This window comes from Coregonus lavaretus, assembly GCF_964263955.1.
Source record: "Coregonus lavaretus genome assembly, chromosome: 9".
Classification (NCBI taxonomy): domain Eukaryota; kingdom Metazoa; phylum Chordata; class Actinopteri; order Salmoniformes; family Salmonidae; genus Coregonus; species Coregonus lavaretus.
In genome coordinates, this window is record NC_139996.1 from 12922591 (window position 1) to 12947806 (window position 25216).

The window sequence follows — 25216 nt, forward strand, 5'->3', positions numbered from 1 at the left end:
ATAGCTACAGTGTACACTGTGATAACGTTAAGATATTGTTTAGTGTAGGGTGTACTCACGCATGGCTCCATTGTGTAGGCGGGCCGACAGGCTTCCGATGAGGCCCTTACACACATCAGGCAGGGTCTCCTGCTCAGCAGCCAACCCAACACAGCGGAATCTTCTGAACGAGTCCAGCTCACTCTGTGAACAGAAGTTCTGCACAGAGTCCATCTTAGGGATCAGACCCATCTAGAAACAGGAAGGGCATGGGTTTAACAGGGTACCCGTTTGGACGTCACACCTCAGAAGACTTAATCTCCCGTAACATATATGACATTATGATACAAATAATAATGTGATGGTATTCTCACTGAGTCCATGAGTGTATGTGAGCTGGACTGAGGGTTAGTGTTGGGCTGCGTCCTAAACTTGATGTCCACATAATATCTCCCTCCAGCATTCAGACACACAGGCGTATCCAAAATGGCAACCCTGAGAACAAACACAGAAGTCACACAAATGTTTGTAGTAGGGCAATTCCACAGTAACGGAATTACGCGTTGACTTAAAATGTACACTACCAGTCAAAACCTTGGACACACCTACTCATTCAAGGGTTTTTCTTTATTTTTACTTTTTATACATTGTAGAATAATAGTGAAGAAATCAAAACGACGAAATAACACATATGGAATCTTGTTATAACCAAAAACAGTGTTAAACAAATCAAAATATATTTGAGATTTGAGATTCTTTAAATAGCCACCCTTTGCCTTGATGACAGCTTTGCACACTCTTGGCATTCTCTCAACCAGCTTCATGAGGTAGTCACCTGGAATTCATTTCAATTAACAGGTGTGCCTTCTTAAAAGTTAATTTGTGGAATTTCTTTCCCTCTTAATGCGTTTGAGCCAATCAGTTATGTTGTGACAAGGTAGGGGTGGTATACAGAAGCTAGCCCTATTTGGTATTTGGTATTTTATTAGGATCCCCATTAGCTGTTGGAAAAGCAGCAGCTACTCTTCCTGAGGTCCACACAAAACATTAAACATTACATAATACAGAACATTAATAGACAAGAACAGCTCAAGGACAGAACTACATAAAAAAATTTTAAAGGCACTTGTAGCCTACATATCAATACATACACACAAACTATCTAGGTCAAATAGGGGAGAGGCGTTATGCCGTGATGTAAAAGACCAAGTCCATATCATGGCAAGAACAGCTCAAATAAGCAAAGAGAAACGACAGTCCATCATTACTTTAAGACATGAAGGTCAGTCAATACGGAAAATGTCAAGAACTTTGAAAGTTTCTTCAAGTGCAGTCGCAAAAACCATTAAGCGCTATGATGAAACTGGCTCTCATGAGGACCGCCACAGGAAAGGAAGACCCAGAGTTACCTCTGCTGCAGAGGATAAGTTGGTCCTTTGGTCTGATGAGTCCAGATGAGATTTTTGGTTCCAACTGTGAAGCACAGAGGAGGAGGTGTGATGGTGCTTTGCTGGTGATACTGTCAGTGATTTATTTAGAATTCAAGGCACACTTAACCAGCATGGTTACCACAGCATTCTGCAGCGATACGCCATCCCATCTGATTTGCGCTTAGTGGGACTATCATTTGTTTTTCAACAGGACAATGACCCAAAACACACCTCCAGGCTGTGTAAGGGCTATTTGACCAAGAAGAAGAGTGATGGAGTGCTGCATCAGATGACCTGGCCTCCACAATCACCCAACCTCAACCCAATTGAGATGGTTTGGGATGAGTTGGACCGCACAGTGAAGGGAAAGCAGCCAACAAGTGCTCAGCATATGTGGGAACTCCTTCAAGACTGTTGGAAAAGCATTCCTCATGAAGCTGGTTGAGAGAATGCCAAGCGAGTGCAAAGCTGTCATAAAGGCAAAGGGTGGCTACTTTGAATAATCTAAAATTTAAAATATATTTTGATTTGTTTAACACTTTTTTGGTTACTACATGATTCCATATGTGTTATTTCATATATTGATGTCTTCACTACTTTTTTACAATGTAGAAAATAGTAAAAATAAAGAAAAACCCTTGAATGAGTTGGTGTCCAAACTTTTGACTGGTACTGTACGTCTATGATAGGTTCAGATTTGGTCCAGTCTGGTCCGTCTGTGGATGTTAACATCAAGGCCAGGGTGGACTGACCAAATTTCAATTACTTTTCAACGTCCATGGATGTCCGGTGTCGGTTGGTGCTCAGTGGGTGAGGATGCTGGTTACAGTAAATGGAAAGAGAGGGGCCTCATGGGTAGGTGTGAGAGGTGACATTAACTGGAGAGTGAGGGAGGGGTTGTCCAGACTCAGACTGTTTTAACACTCTTGGTTTGACCACAAGACAACAGAAAGACAAGGAAAACAGTTATGAGCTGAACATAAGAGTATGCTAATGCAAGGGAGGACAGTAGCAGTTGATCCAAATGTGGTTTGTGACTAATATGATTTCCCATTGTAGCCAATTCAGTTGCAGTAATTCCGTTACAGATTTTTTAGTAATTCTGTTAACAATTTGTTAACGGAATAACGAGTTTGAATCACTTAATAATTCCTAAATAAAATTGATATCAGTAAAATCCCTAATTGTCTAGGCCTACCATTACTTGTTATTTCTGTGAACATTCATTATCCTCCCTCCTCATGAGTGAGAGAAATGAGAAAATAACTTAAAGAAATGTTGTTGTTTTTTAATAAAGGAATTACAAGGCACAAGGCAATATTTCCTAAATTTACAGAAGGTAAACCATTTTTCCAAAACTAAATATGTATTGATATTAGTTGGTAGGGGTCTTTACGTCAACATTGTGTTTTGATGTATTTCTGATACCCTTTAAGACTTTTTCAGGTAAATGTTTTCTAAGACTCCTTTTCCATCTGTTTATCCAGAAATCAAAGCCTTTACTTTTGCCTAATTTTTAAGATGGAAAATAGTTGGAAAATGTATCTATGCCTTCATTTCCAAAAAAATATAGACTCTTAGCTTTCATTTGACACCCAATTTGATATGGTCCTATGAACTTCACAGGTTTTTGCTCATGGGCCCTTTTCGATGGGAATGCCCAGTAGTATAGTAACTATAGCATAGATTCGTTCATATTGATGTTATCTGATGATGAGTGCAGGTGTCTCTTACCTGGCAGCCCCAGGTAGGGTGAGGGTCTTCTCCCCTGTCGGGTCAGTGGGACATCCTCTGTCACCAGCCGATAAGGGAACAATGCTCACAGAAGCCATCCAGTCATCTGGCGACTACAGCGACCAAAGTAAGCACAGTCACCGACATTGAGAACACAATAAATATAAGCTCAAACTTCACAATCACACACAGAAACTATTTTGCACACACACATCAATGATTACAGTGTGTTTCCATGGTTTCACATGTTTTTCGTTGCTACGGTTGCCCTCACCTCTGGTTCATAGTGGATGACCACTTGGTAGTCGAGGGAAGCTGCAAGGTTGTCCACAGTGAACCTAAGCCCCACCCCATCCAGGACCCTCACAAATCCTGGACCAGTCCAAGTGATTGGCACATCTGTGGTCCTCTCCCGGGGTACAATCTGGAGTGCCGAGCCCAGGTCCAGGGGAATGGATCTCTGATGGAAAGAAACTCAGTGTAAGTTACTAATCAGTACTACACTCCTACTGTGTAAGTAAGCTATTGAGGTGTTGCTAGTACCTGTCCCTGTCTTCTCCTCCTGGCTTGTCTCTTGCTTCTCCTGGTCAGGACCAAGCGGCCATTTTGATATTTGAAGTCATAGCCCTGCTGTCTGTAGTATTCCTCACACACAGGCAGGCCTGTGGCTTTCAACTGGGGGAGGAATACGCACACGAATGCACATCAACTTTAGGTCTTTGAATTGCTGACATAATCCACTATCAAAAGTTTGACGCTGAAGCTTTCCATCCGCAGCCATTGGCCACAATGCTGAAGGTGAAACGTCCTACTCAGGCATCACCAGAGGGGAGCTTTGTCCCTCCAGTGGGGCAGCGTTCTCTGCATCGTACAGGTAGTAGTCCAGACCAGCCAGGAAGTGTCCGTGGGCGGGATCACCACAGCTCCGGCCAACCATGTTGGGTAGGCACTGACACTGGCCGTCCACTGATGAGCACCTGTGGACATGAGAGGGAGATCCAGCCAATCGGGTTGGACAAGGGGGCAAGACAAAACATGCTGGGGTATATTCCATAAGGTGAAACGTTCAGGATGTTCAGATAGAAATGTATTTAGTAGAACAGATATGCTTGATGAGTGTTTCACCTCACTGAATAAACCACCAGGTTTTGTGTCAATGTTAAGATCATTATATACTGTACAATGTACAGTGTTGTTCTACACACGTGCTGCTGTAGGCTCCTCCATGGTCACAGTCACAAGGAGAACAGGTGTGCACAGTGTTCCCCAGATCCCAGTAACCTGGCTAGAGAGAGAGAGATAACCTTTTTTTTTACATCAAGCAGGATGTTGGTGCTAGTAAGTTTATCACTGAACTTATAGTAGGAGCTAAAGCACAACGTTGGTTGTCATGGAGACACATGGTCCTACCAGACATCAGTCACACACGGGTCCTGTGGCGAGGCGCTGACACACACACTGACCTGTCTCCTGGTCACATGGGTAAGGCGTCAGGACACTACCCAGGAAGTTACACTTGCACCCTAAACACAGAGGACCAATCAGAGAGTGTGAATAACCACAGGGAGGCCTCCATAGATATACAGTATAATTACTTTACTCTAGACTTACTCTGGCAGCCAGTGGGGTCCTCCTGTCTGAACCCATAAAAGCTGAATTTACAGTGTTCACACCTGTCCCCCGCCACGTTCTCCTTACACACGCGGCGGCCCGACACGGGGTCACACAGGCCGTTATCCAGGGTCCCCATTGGGTCACAGTCACACGCTGGAGCCAAACAGAACCAACGTTACAACAGGGTGGAGTTATAGAATGACTATGTATAGCTTCATATAGGGTGACATCATCAACGCAAAGCTTCTATTGACTGAGTACACTTCATAGGAGTAGTAAAAGAGCTACAGCTATAACTTCATATAAAACATTGCCAGATTATCTGCCTGGAACAAAATAGATATAAACCTGCTAGAAGCTGACTTACAGATACAGCCCCAAGTGTCTTCCATGGAGAGCTGGGGGTCCTGGTAGAGGTAAGGTCGGCACCGTTCCCACTGGGGGCCCATGCGGTCATGTTGGCAATCGTCACACACCCCTCCGCTGACCCCTCCACTGGCCTGGTACTGGCCTATGTCAAAGTGACACGTCTCCGAATGGCCATGACAGTTGCACCCTAAGTGAAGAAACAAACACTGTCATAAAACTAATGCAATGTAATACACTCCCAATTACCCAGTTTTCCCCAACAGTATGATTCCCTCAATCATGGCTTGGAGGAGTGTCCGAGGCTTTAGCTCGGTGGGCTACCACAGCTCACACAGGCATTTCGGGTTTGAATCCCAGTCAGCACACGCATAGACATCAGTCAAATAATAAATTAAAGTGCATTACTTCTGCAGACGTGTGGGTCAGTTTGGCCTGCTGGCCTCCAGGGGGCATCGTTGTAAAAGTCCTGGCATTTATCACAGTTGGTGCCCACGGTGTTGTGTTGGCACACACAGCGCCCGTGAATCTAAGAGAACAAGGTCAGAAGCTACATCATAAACATAAACAAAGAGATACAGAGGTAAACAATATTTGAAGAACCCAAAAGAAAACAGTTTAGGATTCAATATGGCCATTCTGGATACAGTGCAACTGCTATATTCCCTTCTTCCCCCTCCTCACCATGTTAGGCTCGTTGAAGATGTCTCCTCCTGTTCCATCCACAGGCATACACATGCTGGCATGGCCGTTACAGAAGCAGCTGCCTCGCACCACCATTTCGTACAGGGTAACAGTAGTAGTACTTCTCCTCAGGGTTCCTCTTCTTCCGCCCCAGTAGGGTGTCACCTGGGGTGAACAGACGGGTGAAGTTGATCCGCAGGTTGGTCATGGTGATCTGCTCTGAAGGGGAGAACATTTCAAATGGGTGAAAATTGTATTTTACAATTCTACTTTGTTCCACCACTGGTAATAATGTAATGAAAAGTCTGTGTCTAACCTTGAATATGGGGAGCGTATGGGTTCTCTATGTCAAAGCTTGGATCTAGAGCCTTCAACACCACCTGTAATGGAATGCCATAGACGCGTGCCATACGTTTGGTTATTGTGTTTTGCGTTCGTGTGTGTATTTCACCTCTCCGTCAGTAGATGGCTCTGAGGCTGAGTATCTGCTGTCACAGATGACATCATTGGTGCTGTCAGCCGGCCCCTGTGAGACCCCAGGGAAGTGGGAGGCACAGTCCTCTGCAAAGTAGCGGAACACCTTCCAACTGTGCCCATAGTCCTTAGACCTTTCCACCAACATGACGGCAGGACGGAAACTCTGCAAGGCCAGCAAAGGAAATATCATCACTCCGCAGGGAGTGTCAGTGCAGACAGAGCGATATTGATTGAGGCACACAAATTAATGCAGTGTTAGGTCTGGCACTCTTGGACCTGGAGAGAGCTGCAGTGTATGTAGCTTTTTGTTCCAGCCTAGCACTAAACATCTCATTCAGTCAGTCAAATTCTATATGATTACTGTTCTAGCATGGGCTCTCATTGTACAGTGGGCTCTCTAGCTCCATCTAAAGGTGTTGAAACATTATTGATTACGTAACCTCCTAGATATGATCTGACCTGGTCCAAAAACAGTGCAGTGAAAAAGTATTTCCCCCCTTTCTAATTTTCTCTACGTTTGCATATTTTTTATACTGAATGTTATCAGATCTTCAACCAAAACCTAATATTAGATAAAGGGGCCCTGAGTGAACAAATAACACAACAATTACACATTTATTTCATAAACAAAGTTATGCAACACCCAATGCCCCTGTGTGAAAAAGTAATTGCCCCCTTACACTCAATAACTGGTTGTGCCACCTTTAGCTGCAATAACTGCAACCAAATACTTCCTGTAGTTGTTGATCAGTCTCTCACGTCGCTGTGGAGGAATTTTGGCCCACTCTTCCATGCAGAACTGCTGTAACTCAGCGACATTTGTGGGTTTTATAATATAATATAATACGCCATTTAGCAGACGCTTTTATCCAAAGCGACTAACAGTCATGCGTGCATAATTTTATTTTTTATGTATGGGTGGTCCCGGGGATCGAACCCACTACCTTAGCGTTACAAGCGCCGTGCTCTACCAGCTGAGCTACAGAGTACTTTTCAAGCATGAACTACTCTTTTCAAGTCCTACCACAACATCTCAATTGGAATTAGGTCTGGACTTTGACTAGGCCATTCCAAAACATCAAATGTGTTGCTTTTTAGCCATTTTCATGTGGACTTGATCGTGTGTTTTGGATCAATGTCTTGCTGTATGACCCAGCTGCGCTTCAGCTTCAGCTCACAGACGGATGGCCTGACATTCTCCTGTAGAATTCTCTGATACAGAGGAGAATTCATGGTTCCTTCTAATAAGGCAAGTCATCCAGGTCCTGAGGCAACAAAGCATCCCCAAACCATCATCCTACCACCACCATTCTTGACCGTCGGTATTTGGTTCTTACTGTGGAATGCAGTGTTTGGTTTTCGCCAGGCATAATGGGACCCAGGTCAACCAGCTATTGAGTGTAAGGGGGCAATTACTTTTTCACACTGGGGAATTGGATGTTGTATAACTTTGTTAATTAAATAAACAAAATAAGTATAATTTCCCTTTATCTAATATCAGGTTTTGGTTGAAGATCTGATAACATTCAGTATCAAAAACATGCAAAAATAGAGAAAATCAGAAAGGGGGAAAATACCTTTTCACGGCACTGTACATACAGTATGTCAAATACTTTCAAGTGATTTTGTTACCCTGGTCGGTACTCTAGCTTAAGCACACCTCAAATTTATTTCTGGTAAATTACATAATGTTTTTGACCCAGGGCTGGATATCAAGCATAAAGTATCTGGACTGAGACCCACCGTTATGAGACTGCCACCACTTCATCTTGCGCTCAGTGCCAAAGGTGGTGATGACGTTCTCAATCTGGTGGCTGTCTTGGTTGTTATAGAGATTGTAGGTCTGCCTGGAGTCACAGGTGAAGCACTTCTGCTCATCCTGAGAAAGACAAAAAGGGACATTTTTCAATTTTGTTACTAGAAATAAAACAGGGGTTTTACACAACTAATTGGTTTCCCATGGCAACAACCCCAATAACTGAGTGAGTGATTAAGTCACACTTTTTTTCCTGCAATTAGTTCTCGACTGCCCCAAAACATTTAGGCGGAATTATGCTAAGAAAACGCACTCATAAATTCATAAGGCCATAAGTCCACAAAAGGGGCACACACCTATCACCTGCCAGGGGAGGACAGGGTGTCACGATCGTTTACTGATGAGACGGACCAGGGCGCAGCGTGATAAGCATTTTATTACGTACTTAACACGACACAAAACAACAAACAAACGATACGTGAAGTCCTAGGTTACACAAAACAAACCTAAACGGAACAAGATCCCACTCCGACTAGTGCCAAATAGGCTGCCTAAGTATTGCCCCCAATCAGAGACAATGAGCTACAGCTGCCTCTGATTGGGAACCACCCTGGCCAACATAGATCTACACGATCTAGAAAACACAACATAGAAAATATGACATAGAAACTCCACACCCTGGCTCAACATTTAAGAGTCCCCAGAGCCAGGGCGTGACACAGGGGGAAGAGCTAAGAGAGAGAAAAAACGTAGAAGGAGAAAAAGAGCCAGAAAGAGAGAGAGGAAAACAGAGAGTGAAAGAGAGAAAGAAGGTGTGTTAGAGAGAAACATTGAGGGGAGGAAAGGGGAGTGAAGGGGGAGGTAAGAGGGCTATGCAGAGGAAATCATCATAGCGAGAGCACTTAAATTAGCCCCAGAGCACTTTCAGGGAAACGCCAGGCCTCCTGTAGCTCAGTTGGTAGAGCATGGCACTTGCAACGCCAGGGTTGTGGGTTCGATTCCCACGGGAGCCAGTATGAAACATTTATGCACTCACTAACTGTAAGTCGCTCTGGATGAGAGCGTCTGCTAAATTACTAAAATGTAAAATGAACTATAAATGTGGCAGATCAAGACACGTCTGCAGTATGAGGCATCTTAAGGGTGAGCAACAGAGCTGACAATCAAATGGAGAGAGTTGTTCTAAAACAACGCTTTATATCCTATTCCAACCTTCAACATCTGGCTTAAACACTGTTGAGATTCTGTAGATAGTACTGACAAGCCTGATGTTTTTTTGCGTGGGATCACAGCTAACTGTCTGTTTGTGCTTGTGGAACATATCTGTTTTTGGCATTAGTACTGTGTGCAGACAGATGAGACAGATTAACATATACAGATGACACTCACTGACTTCAACCCCACAACAACACTCAAGTTTGTGTTTAGGAACAGTGCACCACAGAGCACCCCTATCAAGGTTTAAGTCCTGACCTCCATGTATCCGAGGATGCAGTAGTTCTGGGGCCCGTTTAGTCCGCAGGTAGAGGAGGCTGAGAGCTTGGCAGCGCGGCCCACCATCAGGTCCCCCAGCTGGGGGTGGCAAGAGTTCACGTCGCAGTCCTCCTGGAAGAGGATCCCAGGCACCCGCACTGGAACAGAGAAACATAGAAACAGATCAGTCAGAAGGGCCAGAAATACAATATTATGAGCAATATTAATACATATTTTTTAATGAAAATACTATTTGTTTGGAAGGGTATGGTCACAAATGAACAGTATCGTGAATCAGACAAAAGGAAACATGCATTGACTATACTTAGAGTACGTGTGTACTGTAATTATGTAAACATTATACAGTTGAAGTCGGAGGTTTACATACACTTAGGTTGGAGTCATTACATTTTGTTTTTCAACCACTCCACAAATTTCTTGTTAACAAACTATAGTTTTGGCAAGTCGGTTAGGACATCTACTTTGTGCATGACACAAGTCATTTTTCCAACAATTGTTTACAGACAAATTATTTACACTTATAATTCACTGTATCACAATTCTAGAGGGTCAGAAGTTTACATACACTAAGTTGACTGTGCCTTTAAACAGCTTGGAAAAGTCCAGAAAATGATGTCATGGCTTTAGAAGCTTCTGATAGGCTCATTTACATCATTTGAGTCAATTGGAGGTGTACCTGTGGATGTATTTCAAGGCCTACCTTCAAACTCAATGCCTCTTTTCTTGACATCATGGGAAAATCAAAAGAAATCAGCCAAGACCTCAGAATTTTTTTTGTAGACCTCCACAAGTCTGGTTCATCCTTGGGAGCAATTTCCAAACGCCTGAAGGTACCACGTTCATCTGTACAAACAATAGTACGCAAGTATAAACACCATGGGACCACGCAGCCGTCATACCGCTCGGGAAGAAGACGCGTTCTGTCTCCTAGAGATGAACGTACTTTGGTGCGAAAAGTGCAAATCAATCCCAGAACAACAGCAAAGGACCTTGTGAAGATGCTGGAGGAAACAGGTACAAAAGTATCTATATCCATAGTAAAACGAGTCCTATATCGACATACCCTGAAAGGCCGCTCAGCAAGGAAGAAGCCACTGCTCCAAAAAGGGGAACGCTTGCAAGCCGAAGAACACCATCCCAACCGTGAAACACGGGGGTGGCAGCATCATGCTGTGGGGGTGCTTTGCTGCAGGAGGGACTGGTGCACTTCACAAAATAGATGGCATCATGAGGAAGGGAAATTATGTGGATATATTGAAGCAAAATGGCTTAAGGACAACAAAGTCAAGGTACTGGAGTGGCCATCACAAAGCCCTGACCTCAATCCTATAGAAAATGTGTGGGCAGAACTGAAAAAGCGTGTGCGAGCAAGGAGGCCTACAAACCTGACTCAGTTACACCAGCTCTGTCAGGAGGAATGGGCCAAAATTCACCCAACCTATTGTGGGAAGCTTATGGAAGGCTACCCGAAACGTTTGTCCCAAGTTAAACAATTTAAAGGCAATGCTACCAAATACTAATTGAGTGTATGTAAACTTCTGACCCACTGGGAATGTGATGAAAGAAATAAAAGCTTAAATAAATAATTCTCTCTACTATTAATCTGACATTTCACATTCTTAAAATAAAGTGGTGATCCTAACTGACCTAAGACAGGATTAGATGTCAGGAATTGTGAAAAACTGAGTTTAAATGTATTTGGCTAAGGTGTATGTAAACTTCCGACTTCAACTGTAGGTAATCACTAAACACTTTGATTATATCCGGACACTGTAATCATACACAAGCCAGACGTTGTGCTTCTTTTTATTTCCTAAGTAAACATTTTAAGTAAATTACAAATTGATTTAAAGATATTTTGCAATCTTTGATGGTGCCTTTATGAAAATAAGCCTTTTATTAAACAGAAAGAATCTATACAGTGCATTCGGAAAGTATTCAGACCCGTTGTCTTTTTCCATATTTTGTTACATTACAGCCTTATTCTAAAATGGATTAAATTCTTTTTCCCCTCATCAATCTACACACAATACCCCATAATGACAAAGCAAAAACATATATTTAGAAATGTTTGCACATTTATTAAAAAAGAAAAACCCTGAAATATCACATTTACATACGTTTTCAGACCCTTTACTCAGTACTTTGTTGATGCACCGTTGGCAGTGATTACAGCCTTGAGTCTTCTTGGGTATGACGCTACAAGCTTGGCACACCTGTATTTGGGGACTTTCTCCCGTTCTTCTCTGCAGATCCCCTCAAGCTCTGTCAGGTTGGATGGGGAGCGTCGCCGCACAGCTATTTTCAGGTCTCTCCAGAGATGTTCGATCGGGTTCAAGTCCGGACTCTGGCAGGGCCACTCAAGGATATTCAGAAACTTGTTCCGAAGCCACTCCTGCGTTGACTTGGCTGTGTGCTTATGGTCGTTGTCCTGTTGGAAGGTGAACCTTCGCCCCAGTCTGAGGTCCTGAGTGCTCTGGAGCAGGTTTTTATCAAGGATCTCTCTGTAGTTTGCTCCGTTCATCATTCTCTCGATCCTGACTAGTCTCCCAGTCCCTGCCACCGAAAAACATCCCCACAGTATGATGCTACCACCACCATGCTTCACCGTAGGGATGGTGCCAGGTTTTCTCCAGAAGTGATGCTTTGCATTCAGGCCAAAGAGTTCAATATTAGTTTCATCAGACCAGAGAATCTTGTTTCTCATGGTCTGAGTCCTTTAGGTGCCTTTTGGCAAACTCCAAGCGGGCTGTCATTGTGCTTTTTACTGAGAAGTGGCTTCCGCAGAGATGGTCGTCCTTCTGGAAGGTTCTCCCATCTCCACAGAGGAACTCTGGAGCTCTGTCAGAGTGTCCATCGCGTTCCTGGTCACCTCCCTGACCAAGGCCCTTCTCCCACAATTGCTCAGTTTGGCCGTACGGCTAGCTCTAGGAAGAGTCTTGGTGGTTCCAAACTTCTTCCATTTAAGAATGATGGAGGCCACTTTGTTCTTGGGGACCTTCAATGCTGCATACATTTTTTGGTACCCTGCCAAAGGTCTGTGCTTCGACACAATCCTGTCTCGGAGCTCTATGGACAATTCCTTCGACCTCATGGCTTGGTTTTTGCTCTGACATGCATTGTCAACTGTTGGACCTTATTTAGAAAGGTGTGTGCCTTTCCAAACCCTGTTGAATCAATTGAATTTACCACAGGTGGACTCCAATCAAGCTGTAGAAACATCTCAAGGATGATCAATGGAAACAGGATGCACCTGAGCTCAATTTTGAGTTGCATAGCAAAGGTTCTGAATACTTATGTAAATAAGGTATTTCTGTTTTTTATTTTGTATACATTTGCAAAAATCTCTTAAAACCTGCTTTCGCTTTGTCATTGTGGGGTATTGTGTGTAGATTGATGAGGAATTTGTATTTATTTAATCAATTTTAGAATAAGGCTGTAACATAACAAAATGTGGAAAAAGTCAAGGGGTCTGAATACTTGTAAATTCGAATGCACTGTAAATATACTGCTTTAGAGAAACGTATAAGATGACCAATTAATACAACTTTTAATGACACTCAAAACTTCTACTTAATAGTAGTAAAATTGTCCATACATGACTAGAATGATGTCCGCCATTACAAATATTAGGGAAAATATGCAAATAATAATGTATCCCGCTAGAGAAAGCAAGTGCCAGCAAGCGCAAATATTCTCCATCAGCAGGAACAGAGAAATCATCCTGCAAGTCGTTGGCTTGCAGACCTACTGGGTGGTAGAAGAAAAAAAAAACACACAGAGTGAGAACAAAAGACAGACAGAGTCACCGTGTTTCCAGTTCACCGGACCCAGATTAAGCCGATTCCTGGGATAAAAGCATACCCAGTGGAGATACTCTATTGGAGATGCTTTTTAGTCCAGGAATTAATAAGGGTCCAGTAAACCAGCCCAAAATGTTTATCACTGTCAAGGGGAAGGAAGGGAGGGAGAGGGTCTGTCAAAATACATTAGTCAGGTGTTGGTCATAGGCCAGACATTGAACAACACTTTAGCCAAATGAACAGAGGGGTATACTACAAAACAGGACTAATGAGTTAACCAGCAACTTTGATAACCAACCAGAAATAACTGTTGATTTTCCGATTCATTAAAAAATCTAAACATATGTGTTTTTGGTTGCTGAGTCAATTAGATCATGCTTATTTCAAGCTTAACTGTCTAAAAAATATAAAGTTATTTCAGAATATTTTGACAAGTTAGCTGGCTAACTCCTTGAATCCTGCATTACAGTTTACCCCTCTGCTGCATTGAATAGAGTTGAAACAAACAGAGAAGTAGAGGGGAGATGTGCTGTCCAGTACCTTTCTACCAGTAACAATGAGTTGAGAGGGCATTCACATTATCACAGGTAAGTCAAGGTTTCACCAACATCCACATGCTGATAAATAGGTACAGACATGTATAAGTCAATCACTAAATACCTGCAGTGAACGCTATGGCTTTCAATTGAACCTCCTCTGGCAACTACACAAAACCACATGTTCAGATACAGTGCTATGTGGTAACCACACTAATTACAACATGTAATCAGCTACATGTAATCTGAAGACCAAAACAAACAGTAACTGTAATCAATTACATTACCAGCAATAATATTGTCATCAGAATACAGCTACTTTTGAAAAACTAGATGATTACTTCTAGGATTACTTTTAAATTCAGAAATATTATGGATGTTTGCCGAAAAATACATTATTACACCTTTCTGTTTTCTCAATGGCATTCAATTTAGCATTGAAAAAAGGTTCAAGTTTATGTTTGTTCCAGCTGAGCGAGTCTGACCACAGGTCAGAGACCACCATGACACACCAAATGTGTTAGATGGATCGAAAAGTAACTGAAAGTAATCATTACGTTACTGAGTTTGAGTAATCCAAAAGTTAAGTTACTGATTACAATTTTGGACAGGTAACTAGTAACTGTAACTGATTACATTTAAAAGTAACCTACCCAACCCTGCCTGTACACACATACACTTCACACAAGCATACACCCATACTCACAAACACACACACACACACACACACACACACACACACACACACACACACACACACACACTCAACGCTGCTGTCCCATGAACATAGAGACATTAAACACGGGACCGTTTATTTTTTACTGTTTTTCAAATAAAATAAAATAAATGTGTATTTGCCTCATGCGCCAAATACAACAGGTGTAGAACTTACAGTGAAATGCTTACTTACGAGCCCTTAACCAACAATGCAGTTAAAAAAAAAAAGTTAAGTAAAGTACAGATAAGCTAAAAATAACAAATAATTAAAGAGCAGCAGTAAAAGAAAATAACAGTAGGGAGGCTATATACAGGGGGTACCGGTACATAGTAAATGTGCGGGGGCACCGGTTAGTCGAGGTAATTGAAGTAATATGTACATGTGGGTAGAGTTAAAGTGACTATGCATAGATAATAAACAGAGTAGCAGCAGCGTAAAAGAGGGGGTGGGGTGGGGGGGACAATGCAAATAGTCCGGGTAGCCATGATTAGCTGTTCAGGAGTCTTATGGCTTGGGTGTAGAAGCTGTTAAGAAGCCTTTTGGACCTAGACTTGGCACTCCGGTACCGCTTGCCGTGCGGTAGCAGAGAGAACAGTCTATGACTAGGGTGGCTGGAGTCTTTGACAATTTCTAGGGCCTTCCTCTGACACCGCCTGGTATAGAAGTCCTGGATGGCAGGAAGCTTGGCCCTAGTGATGTACTGGGCCGTACGCACTACCCTCTGTAGTGCCTTGTGGTCGGAGGCCGAGCAGTTGCAATACCAGGCGGTGATACAACCAGTCAGGATGCTCTCGATGGTGCAGCTGTAGAACTTTTTGAGGATCGGAGGACCCATGCCAAATCTTTTCAGTCTCCTGTATCACAGTGTCACTGTGTATTCATGTACTGTATTCTTCACATAACATTTTGTTACACTGTTTATATACTGGATTCTTGACAGCTCACTGTAATATCTCTACATATCATTCTTAGTATATATTTTTAGTGTACATACCAGTGGAGGCTGGTGGGAGGAGCTAAAGGAGGACGGGCTCATTGTAATGGCTGGAAAAAGTGAACCTTCAAGAGAGGAATTAACTTTATTGGGAATGTATGGGCCCCAAGAGATATTTGTTTGTGAATTTACTCTAGGCTTAGCTTCGACTTGCATCATAAATCCAATACACACAGTAACTAAAATACCAGGTGAAAAACAATAGCTAGAATTGAATATACAGCAAGCTAACCAACATACTGTAGCTGCACATTGCCTGAATGCAAATTAAACAGTCATTTAGTATAATCTATAACTTAGACAGAGTTGGCAATACTGTAAGTTAATGGACAGTATACTAGACACTTTAAAGACAAAGAGAGATATGAACCAAGTTTTTAAACCATATTTTCTTGGCATCAAGTTATCGCTAATTGCATTAAAACAGAAGATGACCTCTGTACTTTAGATGAGAGAAACACCAGCAATGATCTTCTCCTTGCTGGTGACGCGTCTTCCAACAAATGTGCTGCAGAATCGATTGAAGAGCCCACAATAATCATTGTTCCACAGAGGCAGTGATCAAGATCTCTCTCTTTCTTATCTCAAATATATCACACTATATATCACTTCAAACCAAATGACTGTAAACTATTCAGGAAAAAAAGTATCTAATGTGAGACCTATATTTAATAAGTTATCTACTGCACTGTGTCACACCCTGGCTCTGGGGACTCTATATGTTGAGCCAGGGTGTGTAAATTCTATGTGTTTATGTTCTGTGTGGGAGTTCTAGTTGTGGTATTTATATGTTGGCCAGAGTGGCTCCCAATCAGAGGCAACGAGTGTCAGCTGTTGCTGGTTGTCTCTGATTGGGAGCCATATTTAAACAGTCTGTTTCCCTTAGTGTTTGTGGGATCTTGTTTCCGTTTGGTTGTTTTTGTGTTAACCGTAGGACTGCAGGTTTCGTTTATTGTTTTGTTGTTATATTATCACTTAAGATAATAAGGTTAAGTATGTTCGCAACTAACGCTGCGCATTGGTCTACTCCGTATAATGATCGTGACACACTGGATTTGCCTCAAGCCAATTTCACGAATAAAGTATCCTGGACCTGGGAGGAAATCCAGGCCGGGATGGATCGCCGTCCATGGAGTGAGACGGTAGAGGCGCGACGGAGAGAGGAGCAACGGCGTCAACAGTGTCGTCGTCGGACAGACGAGAGGCAACCCCCAAAAAAATTTAGGGGGGGGCATACGGCATGGGCGACGGGGCAGCAGGAGGCAGCTACAGGGCGTAGTAGGAGGTTAGGTGAGGAGGCCACCAGGTTAAGGGGGCTATTGGCGCAGAGGGAGCAGGAGTTAGTGGTGCAGAGGGTGGAGCTATTGGAGGCGATAAGGGAGAAGGTGAGAATTGAGGCACGGCGAGAGGAACTCGGTAGGCAGCTGAGGGAGCGGAGGGTTATGACGAAACCCAGTCCCGCTCCTCACACCAAGCAAGTGGTGTGCGTCACCAGTCCGGTCCGGCCCGTTCCTGCTCCCCGCACTAAGTGGATGGTGCGCGTCGCCAGCCCGGCCCGGCCTGTTCCTGCTCCTCGCACCAAGCCTACGGTGTGCGTCGCCAGCCCGGCCCGGCCTGTTCCTGCCCCTCGCACCAAGCCTACGGTGCGCGTCGCCAGCCCGGCCCGGCCTGTTCCTGCTCCTCGCACCAAGCCTACGGTGCGCGTCGCCAGCCCGGCCTGTTCCTGCTCCCCGCACCAAGCCTACGGTGCGCGTCGCCAGCCCGGCCTGTTCCTGCCCCTCGCACCAAGCCTACGGTGCGCGTCGCCAGCCCGGCTCGGCCTGTTCCTGCTCCTCGCACCAAGCCTACGGTGCGCGTCGCCAGCCCGGCCCGGCCTGTTCCTGCTCCTCGCACCAAGCCTACGGTGCGCGTCGCCAGCCCGGCCCGGCCTGTTCCTGCTCCTCGCACCAAGTCTACGGTGCGCGTCGCCAGCCCGGCCCGGCCTGTTCCTGCCCCTCGCACCAAGCCTACGGTGCGCGTCGCCAGCCCGGCCCGGCCTGTTCCTGCCACTCGCACCAAGTCTACGGTGCGCGTCGCCAGCCCGGCCCGGCCCGGCCTGTTCCTGCCCCTCGCACCAAGCCTACGGTGCACGTCGCCAGCCCGGCCCGGCCTGTTCCTGCCACTCGCACCAAGTCTACGGTGCGCGTCGCCAGCCCGGCCCGGCCTGTTCCTGCAACTTGCACCAAGCCTACGGTGCGCGTCGCCAGCCCGGCCCGGCCTGTTCCTGCCACTCGCACCAAAGCTACGGTGCGCGTCGCCAGCCCGGCCCGGCCTGTTCCTGCCACTCGCACCAAAGCTACGGTGCGCGTCGCCAGCCCGGCCCGGCCTGTTCCTGCCACTCGCACCAAGCCAGGGGTGCGAGTCGTCAGCCCGGTCCAGCCCTTTCCTGCTCCACGCACCAAGCCAGGGGTGCACATCGTCAGCCCGGTCCGGCCCGTTGCTGCTCCACGCACCAAGTCAAGGGTGCGCATCGTCAGCCCGGTCCGGCCCGTTCCTGCTCCACGCACCAAGCCAGGGGTGCGCATCGTCAGCCCGGTCCGGCCCGTTGCTACTCCACGCACCAAGCCAGGGGTGTGCATCGTCAGTCCGGTCCGTTCCTGCTCCACGCACCAAGCCAGGGGTGTGCGTCGTCAGTCCGGCACAACCCGTGCCTGGGTCACCGGTGCCTGGTCAGGTACCGGTCAGCTGCTCCACACCGGAGCTGAAGCAATCCGCTCCTACGATGTCCAGTCCAGCTCCAGCCAGCGGGGCCAGTCCGGACCAGGGGCGCTACGGGGGGATTATTAGAGGGTGGTGGTCAAGCCCGGAGCCGGAACCGCCTCCGAGGAGGAATGCCCACCCAGCCCTCCCCTGGTTTGTTTATGTTCAGGCGCGGTCGCAGTCCGCGCCTTTGGGGGGGGGGTACTGTCACACCCTGGCTCTGGGGACTCTATATGTTGAGCCAGGGTGTGTAAATTCTATGTGTTTATGTTCTGTGTGGGAGTTCTAGTTGTGGTATTTCTATGTTGGCCAGAGTGGCTCCCAATCAGAGGCAACGAGTGTCAGCTGTTGCTGGTTGTCTCTGATTGGGAGCCATATTTAAACAGTCTGTTTCCCTTAGTGTTTGTGGGATCTTGTTTCCGTTTGGTTGTTTCTGTGTTAACCGTAGGACTGCACGTTTCGTTTATTGTTTTGTTGTTATATTATTATTTTTTTAAGATAATAAGATAATAAGATAATAAAGTTAAGTATGTTCGCAACTAACGCTGCGCATTGGTCTACTCCGTATAACGATCGTGACACACTGGATTTGCCTCAAGCCAATTTCACGAATAAAGTATCTGATAAAAAGTGATGACACAAGAACAAAAAAAATAAAAAACATGTTCCATTCAAAGCTGTTTACAGACCATTTCACAAAATCAGAGCAGCAACACTTTCTCATAACACAAATGTAGCACTTACAGTATAAGCAGTCTTACCTGTATGCTTCCAGAATCAGTGCCTACCTGCTCCAGAGCCTGAATGTGATTAGAGTGGTAATGACACTGAGTCTCAGCATGTAAGGGCACACCTGAGCGCCATACAGAGAGAGCGAGAGAGCAGGCCAAAATGTAGGCCCCCGAGGGTGTAAGTGAAGGAGGAGGAGGATTAGGTTTCATTCAAAGCGGACACATTCCTGTCTCCCTCTGATTGATACCCGAAGTACTGTCCAGTATGAGGGAGGGATTTACCTGGACAAAGACATGGAACACAGACTAGTTACTGAGGTATGCTCACCTTGCCTGGATGTAGTACAGTACAAGACAGGGGTTTACATTAGAAACATTGAATACACTGATTGAATACACACTGCTGCTACTCTCTGTTTATTATCTATGCATAGTCACTTTAATAACTCTACCTACATGTACATATTACCCCAATTACCTCGACTAACCGGTGCCCCCGCACATTGACTCGGTACCGGTAACCCCTGTATATAGCCTCGCTATTGTTATTTTTACTGCTGCTCTTTAATTATTTGTTACTTTTATTTCGGATTATTTTATATTGTATTTTTTTGGTATTCTTTCTTAAAACTGCATTGTTGGTTAAGGGCTTGTAAGTAAGCTGTAAGGTCTACACCTGTTGTATTCGGCGCATGTGACAAATAAAATTTGATTTGGATTTGTCTCTCCGTTATGTTAGCCATGTCCTGTGTGAAGTGGAAATATATCAGCAAGAAAATTATTAGAACACACCTTGCCTTGATAACATTCAGTATGAGGGAAGGGGATTCACCCAACATAGAAATTGAACTTATAGTGTGATCTCTACTAGTGCATCATCTCTAAATACTAATACAGTTGCAGCAAAGAAAAATAACACAGAGTAGTCAATCATAGATCATTGAGTAGACCAAACTTAGGTGGCTATTCGATCAGCAGCAGATTTCCAGATAGCAATTCCATAAGTGCATTTGATAGATTTACTGGTTTCAAAGAAATGTTTATTCATTTTTTTCTGGAATACATGTATTCAAATTGTGAAAATTAAACAGTGAAAAGGGCTAGGCTAGTTTAAGCCATGCTACAGAGGGATGTATGAGATTATACAAGGCATATTCAGGATTATTTAGATGTTAATTTACAAAGCAAAATACACTAATTGGCCAGTTTATTAAGTACACCAACCCGTTCACGAAAATGGTTCGCTCCTACAGCGAGTCAAGTGGCCGTGGCTTGCTATATAAAGCAGGCAGACAGGCATCGAGGCATTCAGTTACTGTTCGATTGACCGTTAGAATGGGCAAAACAAGTGACCTAAGCAACTTTGAGCGTGGTATGATTGTCGGTGCCAGGCGTGCCGGTTCCAGTATCTCAGAAACGGGCGGCTTCCTGGGCTTTTCACGCACGACAGTGTCTAGGGTTGACCAAGAATGGTGCGACAAACAAAAAACATCCAGTCAGCGGCAGTCCTGTGGGCGAAAACAGCTCGTTGATGAGAGGTCGAAGGAGAATGGCAAGAATTGTGCAAGCTAACAGCTGGGTCACAAAGAGGCAAACAACGGCGCAGTACAACAGTGGTGTGCAGAACGGCATCTCAGGAACTCACAACTCGTCGGTCCTTGTCACGGATGGGCTATTGCAGCAGACGATCACACCGGGTTCCACTCCTATCAGCTAAAAACAAGAAGAAGCGGCTCCAGTGGGCACGCGATCACCAACACTGGACAATTGAGGAGTGGAAAAACATTGCCTGGTCCGACGAATCCTGGTTCCTGTTGCGTCATGCTGATGGCAGAGTCAGGATTTTGAGTAAGCAGCATGAGTCCATGTCCCCATCCTGCCTGGTGTCAACAGTGGCGGTGGTGTAATGGTGTGGGGAATGTTTTCCTGGCAACATTTCATGCCCGAAGAATTCAGACTATTCTGGAGGCAAAGGGGGGTCCGACGCGGTACTAGATGGCTGTACCTAATAAACTGGCCACGGTGTGTATATACAGTATAGCATATTGACAGAAATAATGTAGCTGTATATTCTTTCAAAGTAGTTTTCTAGAATGTACATATCAAGGCATTGAATAAAGCTGGAGGTTTCTCTGCTACAGTAATATGATACTATCCAGATGCTTGGGTTAGGTCTACCCTGTAGGGTTCATTTTGTACACAACATGTTTACATTTCAAATCAATCATTCTTCACTCAAAGTTAGTCATACAGTACACTGTACAGTACTACAAGTATCCCCATCACACAATATGGCCCAGCCAAAGTAGGCTACATAGTGCATGTCATCTACTTTGTTGCCACAACAACATACAGATTTAAAATGGACAAAGCAAATGTTATGCAAGTTCAATGCAAAATACGTTTTTATCTAATGTATTATTAGACTAGTTTGGCATAGAGCACAATGAATCATAGGCATAATATTACAAAAAAAGGAGCCCCACAATAACATGCTGTGGAAAGTTCAGTTTGTGGTGAAATATATCACTGACATATTTTCTTGTGTTGCTTTAAATTCCAAGCCCGATTGAAACTCTTCCCACAGTTAGAGCAGAGGTAAGGTTTCTCTCCAGTGTGCAGTCGGACGTGTGCTCTTAAATGTCCCGGCAGAAAGAAACTCTTGTCACAGTAAGTGCATGTGTGCCGTCTCTCCCCCTTGTGAAATAGCAGGTGCATTCTGAGTCCCTGGGCGTGATGGTATCCCTTCCCACAATCAGGGCATTTATGTGGTTTCTCTCCTGTGTGAATGCGCATGTGAAGCCGTAATGTCTTTGCGATGTTGAACGTCTTGCCACACTCCTTACAAGAGAATGACCTCTCTCCTGTGTGTGTTAACATATGAACCTTCAAGGAGCTGGCCTGCGTAAATGTTTTCCCGCACTCTTTGCAAGAGAACGGTGTCTCCCCTGTGTGAGTGCGGCGGTGTATTCTCAAACCTCCGATCTGTTTGAATTTTTTACCACAATCCTCACAAGTGTGTGACTTAACATTGGAATGAACTTGTTTATGTCTGGCCAGCTGGGTGAGGTTAAGAAAGCTTTTTCCACACTCCTCACAGAGGCAGGATTTTTCTGGTTTGGGCCTGTGTGTGTACTGGTGCCTCTGAAGACCCTCCAGAAGGCCAAAGCTCTTCCCACACTCCTCACAAGAATGGGGTTTGATACCAGTATGGTTTGACTGATGCTCTTGCAATATGGACAGTGTGGAGAAGCTCCGCCCACATTCAGGGCAGGGGAAGGCTGTTCTGTGTACTTGCTTCTGATGCTTTCGCAGACGATACTCTGAGACAAAACTTTTCCCACATTCAGAGCAAGGCAATGATTTCTCCTCTCCATGCGCTGCTGACATATGCATTTTCAAGTTGTAGAGGAGCGTGTAGCTCTTCCCACACTGAGAGCAGATGTGGGGACCCTCGTGGACTTTCATGTGTTCTTTAAGGAACTTCAGTACACTGTAGCTCTTTCCACAGTCATGGCAGGTGTGCAGCTTCTCCCCTTGGTGATTTAGCTGATGATTCTTTAAGCTCTCCGGTCGGGTAAAACTCTTCCCGCAGGTGGTGCAAACATGTGGCCTTTCCCCGCTATGTGTTGTCATGTGCCTTTTTAAGCGAGATGCTGAACAGAATTTCCTATCGCACTCGGTGCAACCGTGATTTTTCTCACCGTGCGTCGTCAGGTGCTTCCTTAGGCACGGTGCAGATCGGAAGCTCTTTTCGCATTTCGTGCAACAGTATGTTCTGTCAGCATCATGCATTGTTAGGTGCTGCTTTAAGAGAGATGCATAAGGGAAGCTCTTCTCACACGTCATGCAATAGTGTAGGGTTTTATCAGTGTGCCTAGTCTGGTGCTTTTTCAAGCGTAAGGCGGTACGGAAGCTCTTCTCACACTGGGTACAAGAGAAAGCCTCTGAATCAGACTCAGAATCCTCCTGTGACGAATCCGAACTGTCTGCTTGGTTTGCTGGCTGATCACTTAGATACTCTTCTTCCAGTGTGTTAATCTGTTCAGTGTACTCAATGCGCACCTCATCTATTTCAATCTTTATTTCAGCTGAATCAATGTCATTGGCCTTGTTCTCTGGATCATTGGGGCTGTGGTGTTCTTTAATCAAGTTATCCATCTTGATTGACGGATGGGAGTGGTGCAGTCTAATCTTCTGTCTGGGGAAAGTGTCAGAAAACAATGTGTGAAGAAAATAGAATATATTAAACATGGCTAATGCAAACAAGACCTCACTTGACACAGACTTTCAATGTTTCATTGTGTTGTGGATGTGGACGACCACACATTTAAAAACAAACAGTGTAAGAACTAAACCAAACATGAACGTTAGCTGACTAGCTAGCCAGCAAGCTAAAGTTGGCTAGTTTGATTGCCTACAGTGCTCATACCGAATGGAAACACAAAATTGTTGGTTTAGCTATATGACTCAACAAGAATGCACAATACGAAAACACACAAAACTACTGCTAACGCCTAGAAAAGTCAAAATACCTGTAGCTATGTTCGTACTTGGACAAAAACAACGGCGCAAATATCAGCGTGACGTCAGCAAAACTAAACAAGTACTTCCTGGTCACGGAAGTTCGAACATTTTCGAAATAAAAGTTCCTCCACGTCATAGTAGACATGTGTCATTAACCTGTATTCATTCATGATGTATGAAACATTTTTTGTCTAAACATTAACAATAACCAAGTATTTGTGGAATCCTTCGGAATAAGAGTCCTATTCTGTACACTTTGTCAATTAATAATTAGGGCAAAAATTATGGAAAATGTTCACAATTATCAGTATATTGTATAATAGTTATCATACAAAGAATTATTGAAACATATTAAAAAAAATATTTGGTCAACAATGTTTTTTTGTCTGTGTACTCCTATAATTTATTGGACTGTACATAATCAATTGTACATTGTGTCGCAGTAAAAGGGGGGTCCATTCAACTAAGGAGCGCCTCTAGTTTCCAAATCCACAGATGTTACACCCCAGCATGGTCGCTGCTCATTTTGAGTCCCTTAAAGAGTGGCCAATCAGCTGAAATCCAATCCATTTTCCATATTGGACACAGGGCAAGTTCGTTTTGCATGGCCTGGTGCCCCGGGTGGGTGGAGATTTCACTTAAGGGCCAATGGAATGGTCTAAAATGTGCAAACTCTGCCCACCCGGGGCATGCAAAACATACATATTGGACCATACACCATTTCCTGTACATTGTGTCACAGTAAAAGGGGTGTCCATTCAACTCAGGAGCACCTCTAGTTTCCAAATCCACAGAGTTTACAGGTGCTCCTAAGAAGAATGGACCCCCTTTAACTGTGATACAATGTACAGAAAATTGTTGTCAGTGTAATATCTATGTCCAATATGAAAAAAACAATTGGATTTCAGCTGATTGCCCACACTTTAAGGGCCTCAAAATTAGTAGTGACGATGATTGGGGTGTAAACATTGTGTACAGTGTAAAATGAATGGGCTAAATAACAATGGGATTTAAATGTGTTTTCTAAAGTTGATTATTATAATTATAATATTCTTATTAGTAGTAGTGTTATTACTATTATTATTAATAGTAGCATTATAAATAACGTTTTGTTATTTTTATTGCTGTTGTTACCATCATAACTATCTAGTAACCATTCATCTTAATGCTGTTAACAATATTGTCAATGCTATAATATTATTTGTGCATTAAGGTTATTAACTATTTTCAGTTTTTTGAAATTGTTAAACAAAATGTAAGTCTGCTAACATTTCCATTTAAAATGTTACGAGTTTTGACCATTTGTATTATTTTTTACGGTCTTCATTGTGGCAATTTATTTTGGATTTCGCTGAGGTCACGACCTTGTTCTTGCTAGGTCTTGCTTATTCTTGCTGGCGTCTCAAACGTTCACTTACGTGGCGCAAAACACAGCAAGCTTCATAAAGTCTGCTTCCTTTTTCCGACGAAAAAGAAACAGGGGACACTTTGGCGCCATCTGCTGTGCAGGGGGCGCAAGCAGGAGTAATCAACCTGGACCTGGTTTCCCAAAAGCATCTAAAGCACACGTGTCAAACTCATTCCACGGAGGGCCGAGTGTCTGCGGGTTTTCGCTCCTCCCTTGTATTTGATTG

At 44.3% G+C, this 25216-nt stretch overlaps 2 protein-coding genes across 2 annotated transcripts in view; both read right to left on the reverse strand.

Moving 5' to 3' along the window:
- Nucleotides 1-15838, reverse strand: part of LOC311134867 (laminin subunit beta-4-like) — a gene marked incomplete at both ends in the record, with an annotated part of 34244 nt that extends 18406 nt beyond the window's left edge. Inside the window, 19 exon segments of the mRNA XM_084168639.1 lie at nt 60-231; nt 354-474; nt 3144-3256; nt 3418-3603; nt 3687-3818; nt 3967-4120; nt 4349-4428; nt 4554-4559; nt 4563-4666; nt 4755-4910; nt 5125-5313; nt 5532-5652; nt 5808-5915; nt 5917-6026; nt 6124-6187; nt 6259-6447; nt 7984-8163; nt 9514-9671; nt 15826-15838. Of these exon segments, the coding sequence (XP_084024765.1) occupies nt 60-231; nt 354-474; nt 3144-3256; nt 3418-3603; nt 3687-3818; nt 3967-4120; nt 4349-4428; nt 4554-4559; nt 4563-4666; nt 4755-4910; nt 5125-5313; nt 5532-5652; nt 5808-5915; nt 5917-6026; nt 6124-6187; nt 6259-6447; nt 7984-8163; nt 9514-9671; nt 15826-15838 (2356 nt within the window).
- A 4241-nt stretch (nt 15839-20079) lies between these two features.
- LOC311135083 (uncharacterized protein) lies at nt 20080-23643 on the reverse strand. The gene is made up of 2 exons (XM_084168952.1): nt 23591-23643; nt 20080-23256 (listed from the first exon to the last, which is right to left on the reverse strand). The coding sequence occupies exon 2, from the start codon at nt 23214-23216 to the stop codon at nt 21582-21584; it is 1635 nt and encodes a 544-aa protein (XP_084025078.1). The 5' UTR covers nt 23217-23256; nt 23591-23643; the 3' UTR covers nt 20080-21581.
- Nucleotides 23644-25216: the final 1573 nt, after the last annotated feature.